At 44.4% G+C, this 19219-nt stretch overlaps 1 protein-coding gene across 1 annotated transcript in view; it reads left to right on the top strand.

The window, feature by feature from the left end:
* Positions 1-19219, top strand: part of IL20RB (interleukin 20 receptor subunit beta) — a 71904-nt gene that overhangs the window by 26013 nt on the left and 26672 nt on the right. Inside the window, exon 2 of the mRNA XM_077488690.1 lies at positions 16660-16783. Coding sequence (XP_077344816.1) covers positions 16660-16783 — 124 coding nt within the window. The remainder of the gene's footprint in view (positions 1-16659; positions 16784-19219) is intronic.

Here is a 19219-nt window from a genome sequence, read left to right on the forward strand (position 1 = left end):
GCCATATCCACAATGACAGGAATCAAATGGGCTTTAAACCCCCTCATCATTCAGTTTCAGAAGGCATGCCTAAAAATAAGGCCTCCCAGAAAACCAACTTTTCCGACCTGGGACCTGTCAATCGTTCTGGAAGCTTTAGCAAAAGAACCTTTCTTGCCGGTAGGATCAATATCCCTATGGGACTTGACACTTAAACTATCATTTCTAGTTGCAATCACGTCAGCCAAGAGGGTCTCCAAACTGCAAGCTCTATTAATCAAAGAACCACACCTATTTTTTTACCCAGACAGGGTTGTACTCAGACCTTTGGACAAGTTTGTGCCGAAGGTAGCGTCTAGCTTCCACTTTAACCCGGAGATCAATCTCCCTTTTTTTCTCAACACAGACGGAAATCCTCATCCTCTGGACGTGAAGTCTGCAATCTCCACCTATCTGGAAGTTACTGCTCCATTCAGAAAGACAGAGAACCTCCTGGTCATTCCGCATGGCGCCAAGAGGGGTCAGGCGGCTTCTTCAAGAACAATAGCTTCTTGGTTGATTAAAGTTATCAAGAAAGCATATCTAGTTCAACATCTTCCAATACCAGAAAACCTGAAAGTGCATTCAATGAGGGCGGTGGTGGCTTCATGGGCAGCGTAGTGTAGAGTATCCCCAGAGACTATATGCAAGGCAGCAACTTGAAAGTCAAAAACAACATTCATGTCGCACTACAGAATAGACCCGGCTCAATTAACTACGGTTGAGTTTGGGAGATCAATTATTCAATCAAATTCATCCATACCTTGTACCTGAGTAAATAAAAACTTCTGAAAAGCACCCACCCATGTAGCGAGTTATTTCCCAATGTGTGTGCTGCCATGATGCGTCAGGAAAATGGAAAATTGTATACTCACCTTTCCGTAATTTTCCTTTCTGACGCATCCCATGGCAGCACACAGGATCCCACCCATCTAAGGTTATAGTTACTGAGAATGCAATGGTGGACTCCTCTTCAAATCTTATAGCTAACCAGTCCTATCAGGTTGTGGAGGTGGAGTCACAACCCAATGTGTGTGCTGCCATGGGATGCGTCAGGAAAGGAAAATTACGGAAAGGTGAGTATACAATTTTCCGTTATATAGACTTTTTCACATCCATGTATATATATATATATATATATATATATATATATATATATATATTTAATTTATTTAGCACTGGTTTACCACTAGTGGTTTCACTGTCAGCACAGCTATTTCTTCCCTTTTCTAATGTTATATGTGTGTATTCCATATATTATCTGCTGCTTTATGTTCATTTCTAGTTGTAATTTATTCTATTAGGAGCACAGTATTTTTCTTTTTCTTGATTGATAAAATACATCGCTACTCACACACGCTCAGTGGGAAGCACCCGGAAGTCACAGCAGCTCCCCACATCCAAGATGGCTGTCAGGACTGTACTTCCCAGAGTGGGAGGTTGCAGTTCCAGTGTCTCCCATTAGCTAGCAGTCTCCAGTAATTAATCTCCACCTGATGATGCTTGCTAGGAAGGTATATAAGTCCTCCTCTGCTATTACAGTCAGTGTTTTGCTTGCCTGTTTATGCTTACTGCCTATATCTTGATTTTGCTCCTTACCTGCATCCTGTACCCTGCTGCCTTTTATCTCTTTCCCTTATTCTTGATCCCAGTCCTGGTTCCTCCTTCCCATCTGTTTTCCTGCATTTCTGGTTTACCTAATTTGTTCATGTTTATACATATTGTATATAGTTTGATTTTAGGTTTTTCCTGTTTGTTAGGTTATTTAGTTCATTCTATTTCCTAGTGTCTGTGCTTTGCAAAAAATATGAGGATTTCTACCTTATTTCCTAGCACTGCTCGGTGCTCACGTGACTGCTCGCTGCTCCTTCTCCTGATCTAAACCAGGTTCTATCTGCCCGCTTTTTGGAAAAGGGGTATGACAAGTCCATTGTTGAGAGAGAAATAGAGACTGTTGAAACTTGACTGAACAAAACTGGTGTCCAATTGTCCTAAGGATAAACAGAATACAGCTATGCATACGAGAATGACCTTGGACTTTAATATCCAACATAAAAAATTTGAAAAGATCGTCCGTAGGCATTGGCCCATCCTTAAACAGTAAAGAGTACTGGGTCCGTCACTTCCCGATTTTTGTATACAGGAAGGTCCCTGAGAGATAAACTGGCCCCAGGGGTCATTGATCCTCCTGTCCTTTTTGAAAATAGGATCTTCAATTTTCTGACAGGGTTTTATGCCTGTGGCCGCTGCCCCCCATGTAAACAGGCTAGGGCTAATGTAAAGAAACCTAAGGAATTTGTCACCACTGCCACTAAAAAGGTGTACCAAATCAAGGAATTGATAACATGCTCAACATCTGGAGTAGTATACATCTTGGAATGTGAATGTGGGCTCCAATACGTAGGGAGAACATCTAGACCACTACATGTAAGAATTGGAGAACATGTGAGTAATATTAAAAAGGGCCTAGTTACTCACAATTTCTCCAAACATTTTAGAACGTTTCACAATCGCAGCCCCGCCAAATTGAAATTTTGGGGGATTGAGAAGGTGACTCAACATTGGAGGGGGTCAATTTCATTAGACAATTGAGCCGCTGTGAGTCCTTCTGGGTCTATGAGACCAAAGTGGGGGTACCCACGGGGCTCAATGTCGAATTCAATTTAAATTGTTTCATTTGGATTGTTGAATGTATTCTTCCCTTTATGAGATTTCATATATAATTTTCTTTTTTGGTGCATATCTGTGATTTTATCAACTGACGTAATTGAGTGATGATAAACTAAAAAGTACTAGCGCGCACAACCAAATATCTACTTTCTAAGAAAATCAATATATCAAATTGTCAGGAAGCTGCCAACATAGAAAAGTGATCTCTGCACAGTTATAAAAATAGTGATAAATAATATGTGGCGCTACCTCACCTCTAAATTTATAAATACAGTATCAATAAAAATTAATCATCTAAATACAGTACATAGCATTAATGATAAAGTGCAAGTAGTGATAAGTGTGCCAACGTGCAAAAATGCTTAAAAAAGTGCAAACATATACCAAAGTATTGTGCAAACAAATTTAAATAAAGTGCAGTATGCTAATGAGGTAGCAAATATTTTCAAAGTATATCCGTGTATCACACTGATTGAATAATCAATAACGTGAGCGTCAAATAAATATTATATGCAGTCCCAAAAAATAATAAACAGAAAATTACATTAAAATAAGAATCCTCATAAGTGAGTTTAATAAGCTGTTGTGCAATCCACTTCAAATAATGCATATCCACCGATGCTTTGTGCTCAAAAGTGATTCTGGGTGTGCCCCTTATTTCCCCCAGCCTCTCACCACCAAGAGCGGCCACTGAAGGCCATATAACGCTGTATATATAATACTGGCTGTTAGTTCTCTGATCCACTCCTCCAATGGCGGCCACTGAGGACCATATGGCAATATATGCAATGCTGGCTATTACACTCTTATCCACTCCAGCCCGTCAAGTATCAGCATAAATCACAGGTATCCATAACCATACACCAATAACAAAGGGAGAGAAGAGAAGGGGCTCCGATGTGTAATATGTAAACAACTATTTTATTAATCCATAAAATCACTTACAGTTAAGCAGAACTTTTAGCGCTGTAGACACAAGGTACTTCCGGTCTCGGCTGCAACTGGAAGTGACGACAATGACACCTGTCTCCTCCCTGATGCGTTGCGTCACCGCTCTCGTGACTTTTTCAAAGGGTCCCTTTGAAAAAGTCACGAGAGCGGTGACTTTTTGGGTTATGAAGACATCAGTATGGAGTAGAGTAACGTGAAGACATAAGTAGTTGTCAAGAGTAACGGAAGTGTAACAAGCACCCTGTCGATAGTGTGTACCTGTTATAGGTGGCATGGCGTCTAGCAGCGAGGGAGATGTTGTCTGCACTCCATCCACCCATGGTCTATTTCCCATCACAATGGAAGCAGATTACCCCACAGAGTTTCCCATCCTGTGCAGAGGTACGGCGGTTCAAGAGTCAAGTTACGTGCACATATGGAGACTGCACAGAGTGCATGGCGGGGCCCGATCTTCTACTGGGGAATTGTAGCACAAAACACTGGACAGGTGGATGTGAAGATTGGCTCAGCATTTCCCTCTGAAATGCAGGTTACAGTGAAGATGTAGATTATCAAAGGGAACCAACAGTTAACTGATGAACAGCTGCAGCACAGTGTACATGGTGTATGTTCATCTCAAGTGTGGAGGTCAAGTGTGTGAAGTATTCCTCCACAGCAACTTTAGCTTTATCCCAAGACACTAGTGAAGATGGCACAAAACAAAGGTACTCTGTGTGTGTGTGTGTGTGTGTGTGTGTGTGTGTGTGTGTGTGTGTGTGTGTGTGTGTGTGTGTGTGTGTGTGTGTGTGTGTGTGTGTGTGTAAAGTGACCCTACAACAAAGTGCCTAATGTAGCCCAGAAGAACTCATCATGGGGTAGGCCTCTGATGTTACCCACACTTGACGCCCAACGAGTTAATGGGGAACTTGGAAGATGTGATAAACAATTCTTACAATCTAGCTGTGCATAGAGCTACGTAGGGCACATATAAGGCTCTTTCCTTATCTTTAGAATATCTCCTAATACATTGTATTTTGGTTTCTACTCTCCAGTAGCTGCAATTTTTTTCTTACATTATTGGGATTCCAGAACTTGAAGAACTGGATTACCATCTAGTAAAGTGGAATTTAGTTTAAATAAGCATTAGCCTTTTTTTTTGTGGTTATTGCTTATTTTACGTTTGTATTATGTTTAAAAAAATCTGTAACAATACTTAAACTGTAGCCCCTTTCACACGGCTAGGTAGCTGTGCCTGCCTGATACCTGTGGAAAGAACTGTCAGATTATTGCTGCTAGAATGACCAGGTTATGTGATCAGCAGCAGCCGCTCAGCCCATTTAACCAAATGGTGGTCTTGCAGCAGGTGTTGCTATTCTCATGTAGCCACAAACAGAACAGTCAGCAGTGGTTAGAGACAAATGTCCAAGCCTGGACACAGTCAGCTGCATTCAGGCTTGGACATCTCTCCTTAACTGCAGGGTACTGTTGTGTGCTGCTACATGAGAATGTCAACCCGCCATTAGTACAAATGGGCTGAATAGCCGCTGCTGATCACATAACCTGGTCATTCCAGCACAAGAATCTACTGATTCCTGCCACAGAAATCCAGTGGCCGCAGCTAACTGGCTGTGAGAAAGGTTCCTATATGCTTCAACAGAACAGAGAAAATTATGCATTTATGTATTCAAATAAATAAATAAAAAATGTTGCACAGTCAAAATAGAGATATATATAACATAGTCTTTCTTCAACATATTATCAGAGGATATAAACCGTTAAAGTCTTTCATAGTTACATAGTAGATGAGGTTGAAAAAAGACACAAGTCCAATAAGGCCAATCTATGTGTGTGATTATATGTCAGTATTACATTGTATATCCCTGTATGTTTCGGTCGTTTAGGTGCTCATCTAATAGTTTCTTGAAACTACCAATGCCCCCCGCTGAGACCACCGCCTGTGGAAGGGAATTCCACATCCTTACCGCTCTTACAGTAAAGAACCCTCTACATAGTTTAAGGTTAAACCTCTTTTCTTCTAATTTTAATGAGTGGCCACGAGTCTTGTTAAACTCCCTTCTGCAAAAAAGTTTTATCCCTATTGTGGGGTCACCAGTATGGTATTTGTATATTGAAATCATATCCTCTCTCAAGCGTCTCTTCTCTAGAGAGAATAAGTTCAGCACTCGCAACCTTTCCTCAGAACTAATATCCTCCAGAACCTTTGTTAGCTTTGTTGTCCTTCTTTGTACTTGCTCCATTTCCAGTACATGCTTCCTGAGGACTGGTGCCCAGAACTGGACAGCATACTCAGGGTGTGGCCGGAACAGAGTCTTGTAGAGCTGGAGAATTATTGTTTTTTCCCTGGAGTTGATCCCCTTTTTAATGCATGCCAATATTCTGTTTGGTTTGTTAACAGCAGCTTGGCATTGCATGCCATTGCTGAGCCTATCATCTAGGACCCCCAGGTCCTTTTCCATCCTAGATTCCTCTAGAGGTTCTTGTATAGATTGCATTCGTATTTTTGCACCCAAATGCATTATTTTACATTTTTCTACATTGAACCTCATTTGCCATGTAGTTGCCCACCCCATTAATTTGTTCAGATCTTTTTGCAAGGTTTCTACATCCTGCGGAGAAGTTGTTGCCCTGCTTAGTTTAGTATCGTCCGCAAATACAGAGGTTGAACTGTTTACCCCATCCTCCAGGTTGTTTATGAACAAATTAAATAGGATTGGTCCCTGCACAGAACCCTGGGGGACCCCATTAACTACCCCTTACCATTCCGAGTACTCCCCATTGTACATGGATTGAGAACTCACCCTTGTAGCCAGTTTTCAATCCATGTACTCACACCATGGTCCATGCCAATGGACCTTATTTTGTACAGTAAACATTTATGGGGAACTGCGTCAAATGCTTTTGCAAAATCCAGATACACCACGTCTATGGGCCTTCCTTTAGCTAGCTGACAACTCTCCTCCTCATAGAAGGTTAATAGATTGGTTTGGCAAGAACGATTCTTCATGAATCCACGCTGATTACTGCTAATGACACCGTTCTCATTACTAAAATCTTATATATAGTCCCTTATCATCCCCTCCAAGAGTTTATATACTATTGATGTTAGGCTAACTGGTCTGTAAATCCCATTGATGTATTTTGGGCCCTTTTCAAATATTGGTGCTACATTGTCTTTTCTCCAATCAGCTGGTACCATTCCAGTCAGTAGACTGTCAGTAAAAATTAGGAACAATGGTCTGGAAATTACTTGACTGAGTTCCCTAAGTATCCTCGGGTGCAAGTCATCTGGTCCCGGTGATTTATTAATGTTATGTTTCCCAAGTCTAATTTTAATTCTGTCCTCTGTTAACCATGGAGGTGCTTCCTGTGATGTGTCACAAGAATAAACACTGCAGTTTTGGTTACTGAAGCCCCCCGATTCCCTTGTGAAGACTGAGGAGGAGAAGAAATTCAATATCTTTGCCATCTCGCCATAGTTTGTAACCAGATCTCATTCTTTATGGGGCCAGTGTGTTCTTTCCTCCCTTTTTTACTGTTTACATAATTAAAGAATTTTTGGGGATTTTTTTTGCTCTCCTCCACTATGTATCTTTCGTGTTCTATCTTAGCCGTCCTTATTGCACCCTTAGATTTCTTGTTGCATTCTTTAGAAGTCTGAATGTTGATGATGATCCCTCAACCTTGTATTTTTTGAAGGCCTTCTCCTTTGCTTTTATGTGCATTTTTACATTGGAGTTACGCCATCCAGGACTTTTGTTCTCTTTTTTAAATTTATTACCCAATGGGATGCATTGGCTAATGCCCTTATGTAAAGGGATTGTAAAGTGAATTATTTTTTTTAAAATAACAAACATGTTATACTTACCTCCCCTGTGCAGCTGGTTTTGCACAGAGTGGCCCCAAACCTGCTCTTCTGGGGTCCCTCGGCGGCTGTCTTGGCTTCCTCCTGCAGGTGCTTCTCACGTTCATGCGAGCTCCCTCGCATGGTGAGAAGCATCTGCGGGCGTGCTCCCGTGATACAGCCGGCGGCTATTGCCGCTCGCTGTATCACACGGCCCCGCTCCCGGCGCTCCGCGTCAGTGGATGTGATTGACAGCAGCGCGAGCCAATGGCTGCGCTGCTTTCCATCCATCCACTCCAGCCAATCAGCGGCCAGGCTGAACGGTGGAAAGGATGTCGGGGGATGAGCGTGGGACTTTCGAGGGGTGAGGTAAGTAAAACGGGGGGGCTGGGGGCGCCGGGACTGTCAGATGTTTTTTCACCTTAATGCATAGAATGCATTAAGGTGAAAAAACATTTACCTTTACAACCCCTTTAACCACTTTCAGACCGGACCATTTTGCTGGTAAATGACCAGAGGTCTTTTTACAATTTGGCACTGCGCTGCTTTAACTGGTAATTGCGCGGTCATGCAATGTTGTACCCAAACAAAATTTGCGTCCTTTTCTTCCCACAAATAGAGCTTTCTTTTGATGGTATTTGATTGCCTCTGCGATTTTTATTTTTTGCGATATAAACGTAAAAAGACCGCAAATTTTGAAAAAAAATGATATTTTCTACTTTTTGTTATTAGAAAAATCCAATAATCTCAATTTTAGTCATACATTTAGGCCAAAATGTATTCAGCCACATGTCTTTGGTAAAAAAAAAAGTCAATAATTGTATATTTATTGGTTTGCGCAAAAGTTGTCACATCTACAAACTAAGGTACGTTTTCTGGAATTTACGCAGCTTTTAGTTTATGACTGCCTATCTCATTTCTTGAGGTGCTAAAATGGCAGGGCAGTACAAAACCCCCGCAAATGACCCCATTTTGGAAAGTAGACACCCTAAGGAAATTGATAAGTGGCATGTTGAGCCCATTGAATATTTTATTTTTTTGCCTCAAGCGATTGAATAATGACAAAAAATATTTTTTTTTTTTTTTTTTACACAAAGTTGTCACTAAATGATATATTGCTCACACATGCTATGGGCATATGTGAAATGACACCCCAAAATAAATTCTGCTGCTTCTCCTGAGTACGGGGATACCACATATGTGGGACTTTTTGGGAGCCTAGCCGCGTACGGGGCCCCGAAAACCAAGCACCGCCTTCAGGCTTTCTAAGGGCGTAAATTTTTGATTTCACTTCTCACTACCTATTACAGTTTTGAAGGCCATAAAATGCCAAGATGGCACAAAACCCCCACAAATGACCCCATTTTAGAAAGTAGACACCCCAAGCTATTTGCTGAGAGGCATGTTGAGTCCATGGAATATTTTATATTTTGCCACAAGTTGCGGGAAAATTACAAACTTTTTTTTTTTTTTCACAAAGTTGTCACTAAATGATATATTGCTCACGCATGCCATGGGCATATGTGAAATGACACCCCAAAATAAATTCTGCTGCTTCTCCTGAGTACGGGGATACCCCATATGTGGGACTTTTTGGGAGCCTAGCCGCGTACGGGGCCCCGAAAACCAAGCACCGCCTTCAGGCTTTCTAAGGGCGTTACAGTTTTGAAGGCCATAAAATGCCAAGATGGCACAAACCCCCCCCAAATGACCCCATTTTGGAAAGTAGACACCCCTAAATTTAGGGGTACACTAGTGAGACTAGGTAATAAATGGCGGGTGCCCTGAAACTATAAAAAAAATAACTAACCAACCAGCGTCACCTGTAACAGTTATATGGCGATCACTGGTGAAAGGGTTAACTAGGGGGCAATCAGGGGGCTTTATGCGGTAGTATATGGGGGTCCCTGGCGCTATAAAAAGCTGCGGCGAACCTAAATACCTACCTGCCTAACTAGCGTCACCTGTGACACTAATACAGTGATCAGAAAAACGATCGCTTATTAGGCTGGGTTCACACTGGAGCGATGTGGGAACGCAACGAATGCGCGGCGGGTTCCCGCATCACATGCCTCCCGGCGGCAGTTCACACTGCCCTATGCGAACTGCTGGGAGTGTCAGTGAAATGTTAATGACACCCCCAGATCAGTTCGCATATCGCAGTGCGATCTGCAAACTCGGATCGCATGGTGTGAACACCCATGCAATCCGATTCTGCTGCGGACCAAAAAAAGGGTCCCGTGCGAGTTTGCGGCGGGTGCGACACGAATTCAGCCATACTATCTGTATGGCTGAACTCGAATCGCACAGAGATCGGATGTGATTTGCACTGCAGTGCGGTGCGAATCACATTCGTTCTCATAAACCGCTGCAATGTGAACCCAGCCTTAGTGACACTGGCGACGGGGGTGATCACGGGGTTAAACCTTTATTGGGGGGGTTAGGGGGGTACCTTAGAACTAAAGGGGGCTAACCCTAACTGCCCTAACAGTTATTACAGTCACAAATGACACCCGCCGGGTGATCAGGGGGTTAAACCTTTATTAGGTAATAAATGGCGGGTGCCCTGAAACTATAAAAAAATAACTAACCAACCAGCGTCACCTGTAACAGTTATATGGTGATCACTGGTGAAAGGGTTAACTAGGGGGAAATCAGGGGGCTTTATGCGGTAGTATATGGGGGTCCCTGGCGCTATAAAAAGCTGCGGCGAACCTAAATACCTACCTGCCTAACTAGCGTCACCTGTGACACTAATACAGCGATCAGAAAAATGATCGCTTATTAGGCTGGGTTCACACTGGAGCGATGCGGGAACGCCATGAATCCGCGGCGGGTTCCCGCATCGCATGCCTCCCGGCGGCAGTTCACACTGCCCTATGCGAACTGCTGGGAGTGTCAGTGAAATGTTAATGACACCCCCAGATCAGTTCGCATATCGCAGTGCGATCTGCAAACTCGGATCGCATGGTGTGAACACCCATGCGATCCGATTCTGCTGCGGGCCAAAAAAAGGGTCCCGTGCGAATTTGCGGCGGGTGTGGCGGGTGCGACACGAATTCAGCCATACTATCTGTATGGCTGAACTCGAATCGCACAGAGATCGGATGTGATTTGCACTGCAGTGCGGTGCGAATCACATTCGTTCTCATAAACCGCTGCAATGTGAACCCAGCCTTAGTGACACTGGCGAGGGGGGGTGATCACGGGGTTAAACCTTTATTGGGGGGGTTAGGGGGGCACATTAGAACTAAAGGGGGCTAACCCTAACTGCCCTAACAGTTATTACAGTCACAAATGACACCAATGCAAAAAAAAAAAAAGCAATTGGTGTCACTGTGACTGGGGGGGCAGGGGTAATTGGGGGGTGATCGGGGGGTAAAGGGGGGGTGTGAGTGTGCCTGGCATGTTCTACTGTGTAGTGTAGTGCTTGTGCAACTCACCGATGCTCTCTCCTCGGTGCCGGAACGAAAAATACCGACACGGAGGAGAGAATACATCACTTCCTCTCCTGTGTTTACATTACAGGAGAGGAAGTGATGTCACCGGACATTTTCATTCGTCGGGAGCGATCGCGAGGGGGTGGCCATGAATGAATGGCCGTCCCCTCGTCCGGGATCGCTCCCGAACGAATACCGACCGCCGCAGGCACCGGGCGGGGGCCCGATCGGGCCCCGACCCGCGGGCAGGCAAGGACGTACATGTAAGCCCTTATGCCTGCCCGTGCCATTCTGTCGACGTACATCGTCGTGCGGCGGTCGGCAAGTGGTTAATATGCTGTTAAAGCAAACCCATCTCTCCTCCGTGTTCTTTGTTCCTAAGATTTTATCCCAATTTATGCCTTCTAGCCAGGTTCGTAGTTTAGGGAAGTTGGCTCTTTTGAAATTCAGTGTCTTTGTATTCCCCTTGTTTCCTATTTCTGTGATTTATACTGAAGCCAACTGACCTGTGATCGCTGTTACCTAAATTGCCCCGTATTTCCTCATCCGTGATCAGGTCTGTATTGTTGGTAATCAGTAGATCCAGTAACGCTTTATTTCTAGTTGGTGTGTCTACCATCTGACCCATAAAATTGTCCTGCAAGACATTTAGGACCTGCTGAGCCTTAAAAGAATGCGCAGTTCCCTCCGCCAAGTCTATGTCTGGATAGTTAGAATCCCCATTATGATAACACTTCCCATCCTTGCTGCTAATCCAAATTGTGATAGGAGATCTGTCTCCCCTTCCTCCCTCAGGTTATGGGGCCTATAACATACTCCCAGTATTATTTTCTCCTTAGCTTCATCCCTTTGGAGCTCTACCCATAAGGATCCCACCTCCTCCCTAGCTCCCTTAGTGATGTCATCTCTCACATTCACTTGTACATTATTCTTGATATATAGGCATACCCCTCCCCCCTTTTTTACCCTCTCTATCCTTGCAATAAAGGATATACCCTTGAATGTTTGCCAGCCAATCATGGGAGCTGTTGAACCAGGTCTTTGAAATTCCCACAAAATCCTCCTCGTACAACAGTATCTCTAGTTCACCCATCTTGTCTGCCAGGCTCCTGGCATTGGTGAACATGCCACGTAGGTCGCATATTATACTCTTATTGGGTGTTCTGAGATTGTAAATAAGACTTGTTACTATACTTACCATGGGTTTATGTGCTTTAGTCAACCTACCACTAATACCCCAATACTACCCTCTGGAATATGTTCCGCACTGACTATCTCTACCTCTGGACCCTCCCCCTCCCACCCCTCTAACTTTTTGGCCATCTTCATTCCCAGCTGATCTGCACCCTCCTCATTTAGGTGCAGTCCGTCCCTTCTATAGTACTGGTTATTGACTGAGAAGTCGGCCCAGTCTTCCTGGAACCCAAACCCCTCCTTACTACACCAGCTCTTCAGCCACTTGTTTACTTCCCTAATCTCCCTCTGCCTTTCTGGTGTGGCTCGATGTACCAGTAGTATTCCTGAGAATACTACCTTGGAGGTCCTTTTCCTCAATTTAGTAAAAAAATCGTTCTTTAGGACACGCCATCTGCCTCTGACTTTGTCATTGGTGCCAACGTGCACCATGACAGCTGCGTCTTCCCCAGCCCTCCCAGTAATCTGTCCACCAGATCCGTGATGTGCTGAACCTGAGCTCCTGGTAGACAACATACTGTTTGGCGCTTCAGGTCTTTGTTACAGATTAGCCTCTCTGTCCTTCTAAGAATTGAGTCCCCTACCACCAAACTCTGTCTTTCCTTTTCCTTTGCTCCCCCCTCACTCTCAATGGAGGAATTATTTCCCTGGGAGCTAGGAGAGTCCCTCAGCTCCAGCAGTGCTGGTCCCTGACTGGTTTCACCAATGTCACTCAATGGAGCATACTTATTGGGATGCTCCAGCTCTGGATCAGCCTCCCTGGCACTCCCCCCTCTACCCTTCCTGACGGTCACCCATCTACTCTTTGCTAGTGCCTGCACCTCTTTGTCTCCACCCGCCTCTGTGCTGGCCCCTGCCTGTACCTGCTGTGTACGTTCCCGGCTCTCCTTTAGTATGGAGGGACTTCTCAGTGCTCACAGTTGCTTCTCCAGATTCAGAACCTGGGCTTCCAGGGAAACAATGCACTTACATTTTGCACAGCAGTATTCACCCTTTGATCGGATGATCAAGGAACGCATACATGCCGCAAGATGTACAACAAAATGCCTCTCCACACCAGCCGGGCATCGTACCTATTAAATTTAATGAGGATTGGGGATTATACCCTATACAAATTACCTAACAACTAGCTACCTGACACTAACACTTACCAAGACAATACACAGGTACTCAACAAGACAATACACAGGTACTCGCAGAAGAATGCTTGGAATCCAGAGCGCTTGTATATCAAAGCGAGTTTCCCCATAGGAGTCAATGGAAACGCAGATAATTAGTTCTACAGTGACTGCTATTGTATGCAGTACCGCATGTGGCCAAAGGTGGGGGAGGCGGAGACACTTGGAAACACTCAGGGAACGCTTGGAGCCGCTCGGATGCACTTGGAGACACTCGGGAACTTAGTGTTTCTGAGTGTCTACCAGTGGCTCCAAGTACATCCGAGTGGCTCAGAGTGCCACTGGCGCCCCCGCACCTCTGGCCAGATGCGGTACTGCATACCCCATTGGCTTGAATCCTGCTCATCTTGCGAGACAACTCTTGCAAATGGAGTCAGGATTTTAAAAAAAGAATAGCTCGTATTGCGAAACGCTTGTAAACCATGTTACTCGCAATCTGAGGCATTGCTGTATTTTTGTTTTATCTTTCCCCTGGGGAGTACGAGGTGATGCACCTGTCCTTAATTGGAAGGACACCACCCTTTTTTCACCTAAGGGCCGGTTCACACAGCGAGCCGCGGCGAGGCGTCTCCGACTTACCTCGCCGCGACTTGCGGGGAGCTCAGCGGCGACTTGCAGAGGACTTCTGCATAGAAGTCAATGCAAGTCGCCCCCGAAGTCGCCCCGAAGTAGTACAGGAACCTTTTTTCTGAGTCGGAGCGACTCGAGTCGCTCCTCTCAGAACGGTTCCATAGTACTGAATGGGGGCGACTTGCGGGAGCGAGGCGAGGCGAGCCGCGTCGCCTCGCCTCGCGTCGCAGTGTGAACCGGCCCTAAGGATTAACTGGTGTTTGGACACTTTTATCACTTTAAACATATTATGTGTTTTGGATTATGTGAAGAACTTAACGGGTTATATCCTCTGATAATATAACGAGGAAAGACTTTTGTCATATATATATATATATATATATATATATATATATATATATATATCACTATTTTGGCGCGCAACATTTTTTCTTTATTTGCTTTTATGATGTGTACATATTTATGAGTGCTGCTGTTGTGTCACATATTATCAATTACAATTAGATCACTGAGTGCAATTTTCCCATATATACAAGTTATGTATTCAAAGAATTGAATTTCAGTAAGTATATCATTCAATATGTTGAAATAATTGATATATAACAATATGTGTTGTCCTTCCCTTTACATTTTAAGTAGGCTGTATGGAACACAAATGTGGAAGCGTTGACTTGGATATAGTAGCAATGATCTCTAGTAGTCTCATGAGACTGGGACATGAATTCTCCAACACCTATAACATATTAACCATTTCCGACCATCTGTTATACCATATCTGTAGTCTCTAAACATCTTCTGTTTTATGTCTGCTGTCTCTGAGAGTTTTCTGTAGTATTACATTTACTAAATATTAGTAGTGGTCCTTTGGTTAAGTCTGGGGCCATACTTGTAAAAATAAGGTAAAAGTGAGAAATAATCCTGACAGTGCAGCAAATCCAGAAGAACAACAACCTAACAAACGCTACCTACAAAAATGTAGGGAGCTCACATGAACAGGGCAGGTCAGTACTGGGACTTGGAACAAGGGGAGCGGAGCAGGACACAGGGTACTGGATGCAGGCCACAGAATACAGGATTAGGCAAGGACACCGTTCACAAACAGAAGCACAGTTATCAATTAAGGGAGGGATTATATACCTTCCAAGCAGTCAGCATCAGATGGAGCCTAAGTACTGGAATCAACTGGCTGCTGAGGACGCCCACTGGTGGCACCCAGAACTGCACCATGGGAACAACAGTTACACCAAGTAATCCGAGTCTTGGCAGGAGCCTTCTCTGATTTTATTAACTACTTGCTGATCCGGCACAGTACATATACTGCGGCAGGGCGACATGCCCGGGCCAAGGGATCATTTGATCTCTATATAATAAACAAAGCTATTATGAATGAATCTCATTTATAACAGCTCTGCTTCTTATACAAATGAGCTGCGATTGGCTCACAGCTATCACATGGTACCTCGACCAGTCAAAAAACCCTGTACAATGTGATGAGCTGTGAACACAGATCACTATTAATCACAGATGTCATGAATGTAGCCCATTCATGACAGTTCAAAACATTGCTGTTACAATGATCATCATTGTAACACAATCGAACTGTAAAAAAAAAATGGGGACACTGAACTACTAAAAAATAGTAAAAAAAAAAAAACATTTTTATAAAAAATAATTTAAAAATCTGTTTTAGTTTTTTATTAACATACTGTCACTGTCAGTCAGTGTCCCTGATCACCGTCACACCAGTCATAGAAGAATTTTGTTTCCTAATTTTCAAGAAAAAATTGTGACAAAAAAATTACAACTTAAAAAAAAAAAAACTCAGCATGTCTCTTACAAAATCAGACTGTCTACTTTCCAAAAAGGGGTCATTTGTAATGTCCCGGCATTTTAAGGGCCTCAAGAAATTTATGATAACATTTGTTTTATTGGATATTTTTTATTACAGAAAGTATTAGTTTTTTACCCCAAACTTTCATTCTTTATTTGTTTATATAATATTAATAAAAAAAAAAAAAAAAACAGTGATGATCAGATACCAACAAAAGAAAGCACTACTAGTGTGAAAAAAGCTATATAAATGTAATTTGTGTACAGTGTTGCATGACCTTGTAAGGCTAGGTTCACATTGCAGCGATGCGGGAACGCCGCAAATCCGCTGAGGGTTCCCGCATCGCAAACCTCCGGGTGGCAGTTCACACTGCCCTATGCGAACTGCTGGGAGTGTCAGTAAAATGTTAATGACACCCCCAGATCAGTTTGCATATCGCAGTGCGATCTGCAAACTCGGACAGGAATCGGAACGCATGGTGTGAACACCCATGCGATCTGATTCTGCTGCGGACCAAAAAAAGGGTCCTGTGCGAGTTTGGGCCGTGTGCAATGCGAATTCAGCCATACTATCTGTATGGCTGAACTCGCATCGCACAGAGATTGGATGTGATTTGCACTGCAGTGCGGTGTGAATCACATCCGTTCTCAGACCGCTGCAGTGTGAACCCAGCCTCACTCCCAGTTAAAATAATACAGTGTCGAATAGCAAAAAATTACCTGGTCATGAAGGGGATAAAACCTTCTGGAGGTCAAGTGGTTAACATAGTAGAAACTTCTGGTCAGTTCCTATAGTAACAGTCTGAGCTAGGGCACATGCTATCTCTTCATATTGATTGTTTTCAACCATAGACTTTGTATCAGTAAATCATGCTATACAGTACTTTTTTAAAGTGACCCAAGCCTATTTTTATCAGTGCAGATTCCTGTTATGAAACATTTAATCTCATATTTTTATATTTTCTAGAACCAGATTTGCTTCCACCTCCAGAGAACATTTTTATACATTCCACCAACCTGATCCATATCTTGCACTGGAAACCATTGCCAAAGTCCTGGGGAAATGTGACATACTCCGTCCAGTCACAAGGGTATGACTAGTATTTAATGTTAAGGTTTAGAGACAATGCAGCTAATTTCTTTATAATGATTAGTATAAGGTGGTAAACCTACAGAAAAACAAAAACAAAAAAAATCCTGCAAGACAAAGGCATAATGAGTTAATTGTATACTAGCATACTAGCTCATTATGAAATACTTGTCTTAGATCAAAGCCCTCGGAGCTGTCCTGGCACACCGCTGTGGCCTGGGACATGTCTCCCGAAGTTATGTCCCGGTATCGCAGGCTTCGTTGCTGTGATTCGTCAAACCCGCAATGATGTTACTCATGCACATGCACATAGGAGTCATTGGTAATGGCACAGCAGTTGAAGAAACGGCGCGAGAGCTGCTTCTTCAGTGCGCATGTGCCGATGACGTCGGCACATTGTGATACAGCGAATATACAGCGAATATCTCCTAAATGGTGAAAGTTTAGGAGATATTCATGGTACCCACGAGCAAGCCTTATTATAGGCTTACCTGTAGGTAAAAGTGGTGTGTAATGCCGCGTACACATGACTGGACTTTCCAGTAGGCTTGTGCAATTCGTTTCGTAACAAATCGAAATTCGGCCAAATTTTGCATCTTTCGGGCATTCGGATGCATCTATGTAATTAATGTACTGGGACAGTCTGAACTCTTGCAGCTGATGACCTAAGACAGTTCGGGCAATCTGGGCTAACTGGAACAGTCATACACAGCTGCAGACTATTGATAACTGCAGCACAGTGTTCAGGCTCTACTCACAGACCCGGGAGGGAGATCATGTTTGTAGGCTCTGGAGTAGCATGGAGTAGTCTAGCAGCCAGTTCTGGAAGGCTCCAGGGACAAGCAGCCCCTTGGAGAATTAGCAGTTCATCCTTGCAGGCAGGATAACCAGGCTCCAAAAAACCTGTCTGTCCAAGCTCCGGCTTACTTACCCCTTCCCTCCCCACCTACTGAGCACACCTCCCCAAGGATTGGTCAGGGGAAAGTAAATATTCAGGCTGGGGATTTGAATTTTCCCACCCCACGCTCTGGAAATTTCTCATCAAAGCCAAGGGAAGAAATCAATCCCACAGCTATAGCCATTAGCCACTGGCTGATATCATGACCATATGTGGTCAGATACATCAGCCAGTATCCCCTGCTGGCTTGTTGACATTTAGCAGTTGGCCAGGGAGCAGTCATTTGTGGCAGCAATGCAACAGGAACGGCCTGTCATGGGGTGTCGTCATATCTGTGGGTTGCAGGGGCACTGTTCATTGTGACTGCCACTGGATTTACATTGCTAAACAAAGTGAATGACATTGCATTTACATTGGGGCACATGTCTGTATGTTAATTTACTTTTACGTCAATGAGAAACAAGGCAGTAGCTGGAAATTTAGAGACCCCATGCTGTAATCAATCAGAGAAGGAAGTCCAGCGAACATCTGTCTGGGCTGAAATTGAGTTCAACAGAATGACATGTGAGTTTTGATTCTACTAGTTATAACTTTCTTCTAATGCCGCGTACACACGATCAAACAATCCGGTGGAAAAGTACGGCAAACTCAAGTCCGCCAGACAATCCCCCCGTGTGTAGCCTCCGGCGGACTTTTTTTACCCAAAAGTACGGCGGACTTAGAAAGTAGTTTTGCACTCCAATCTTACCGCCGGACTCGCATTTCGGCGGACAATCCGGCCGTGTGTGTGCCACTCCGCCGTACTTTTGAAATGAACTGACTTTTCCCGCCCGGAGAAAAGTCCGCTCATTTTGAGCGCGTTTCCAGGTAGCCGGGGTCAGCAAAGGAGGCGTCACTGGCCCCGTCACCTGGTATGGACATAAAGGGGAATCCCTATGCCGAAAAATTGGCATGGGGTCCCCCCTAGGTCCACATCAGACACTTATCCGAGAACGCTACCCGGCCGGCCAGGAAAGGGGGTGGGGACGAGCGAGCGCCCCCCCTAAGCCGTGCCAGGCCGCGTGCCCTCAACATGGGGGGGTGCCTTGCCCCACCCCAAAGCACCTTGTCCCCATGTTGATGAGGACAAGGGCCTCTTCCCGACAACCCTGGCCGTTGGTTGTCGGGGTCTACGGGCGGGGGGCTTATCGGAATCCGGGAGCCCCCTTTAATAAGGGGGCCCCCGGATACCGGCCCCCCACCCTATGTGAATGAGTATGGGGTGCAATGTACCCCTACCCATTCACCTGTGGAAAAAAGTAAAAATAAAACACAACACACAAGGGTTAAAATTGTTTATTGCACAGCTCCGGGGGTCTTCCGTCTTCGGGGGTCTTCTTGCCGGACTCCTCCGCTATCTTCTGCTAGCTCTTTTGCTAGCGGAGGAGCCCAGCTTTCTTCTTCGCAGCCGCCACCCTCTTCTTCCGACTTCGGGGGTCTTGTCCCCCTCTTCGGTTCTTCTTGCCGGGCCACCGCGCCTTCTTCTAGCTCTTTTACAGG

Source organism: Lithobates pipiens, unplaced genomic scaffold (assembly GCF_037356315.1).
Source record: "Lithobates pipiens isolate NorthernLeopardFrog02 unplaced genomic scaffold, aLitPip1_a1.2 Scaffold_18, whole genome shotgun sequence".
NCBI lineage: Eukaryota > Metazoa > Chordata > Amphibia > Anura > Ranidae > Lithobates > Lithobates pipiens.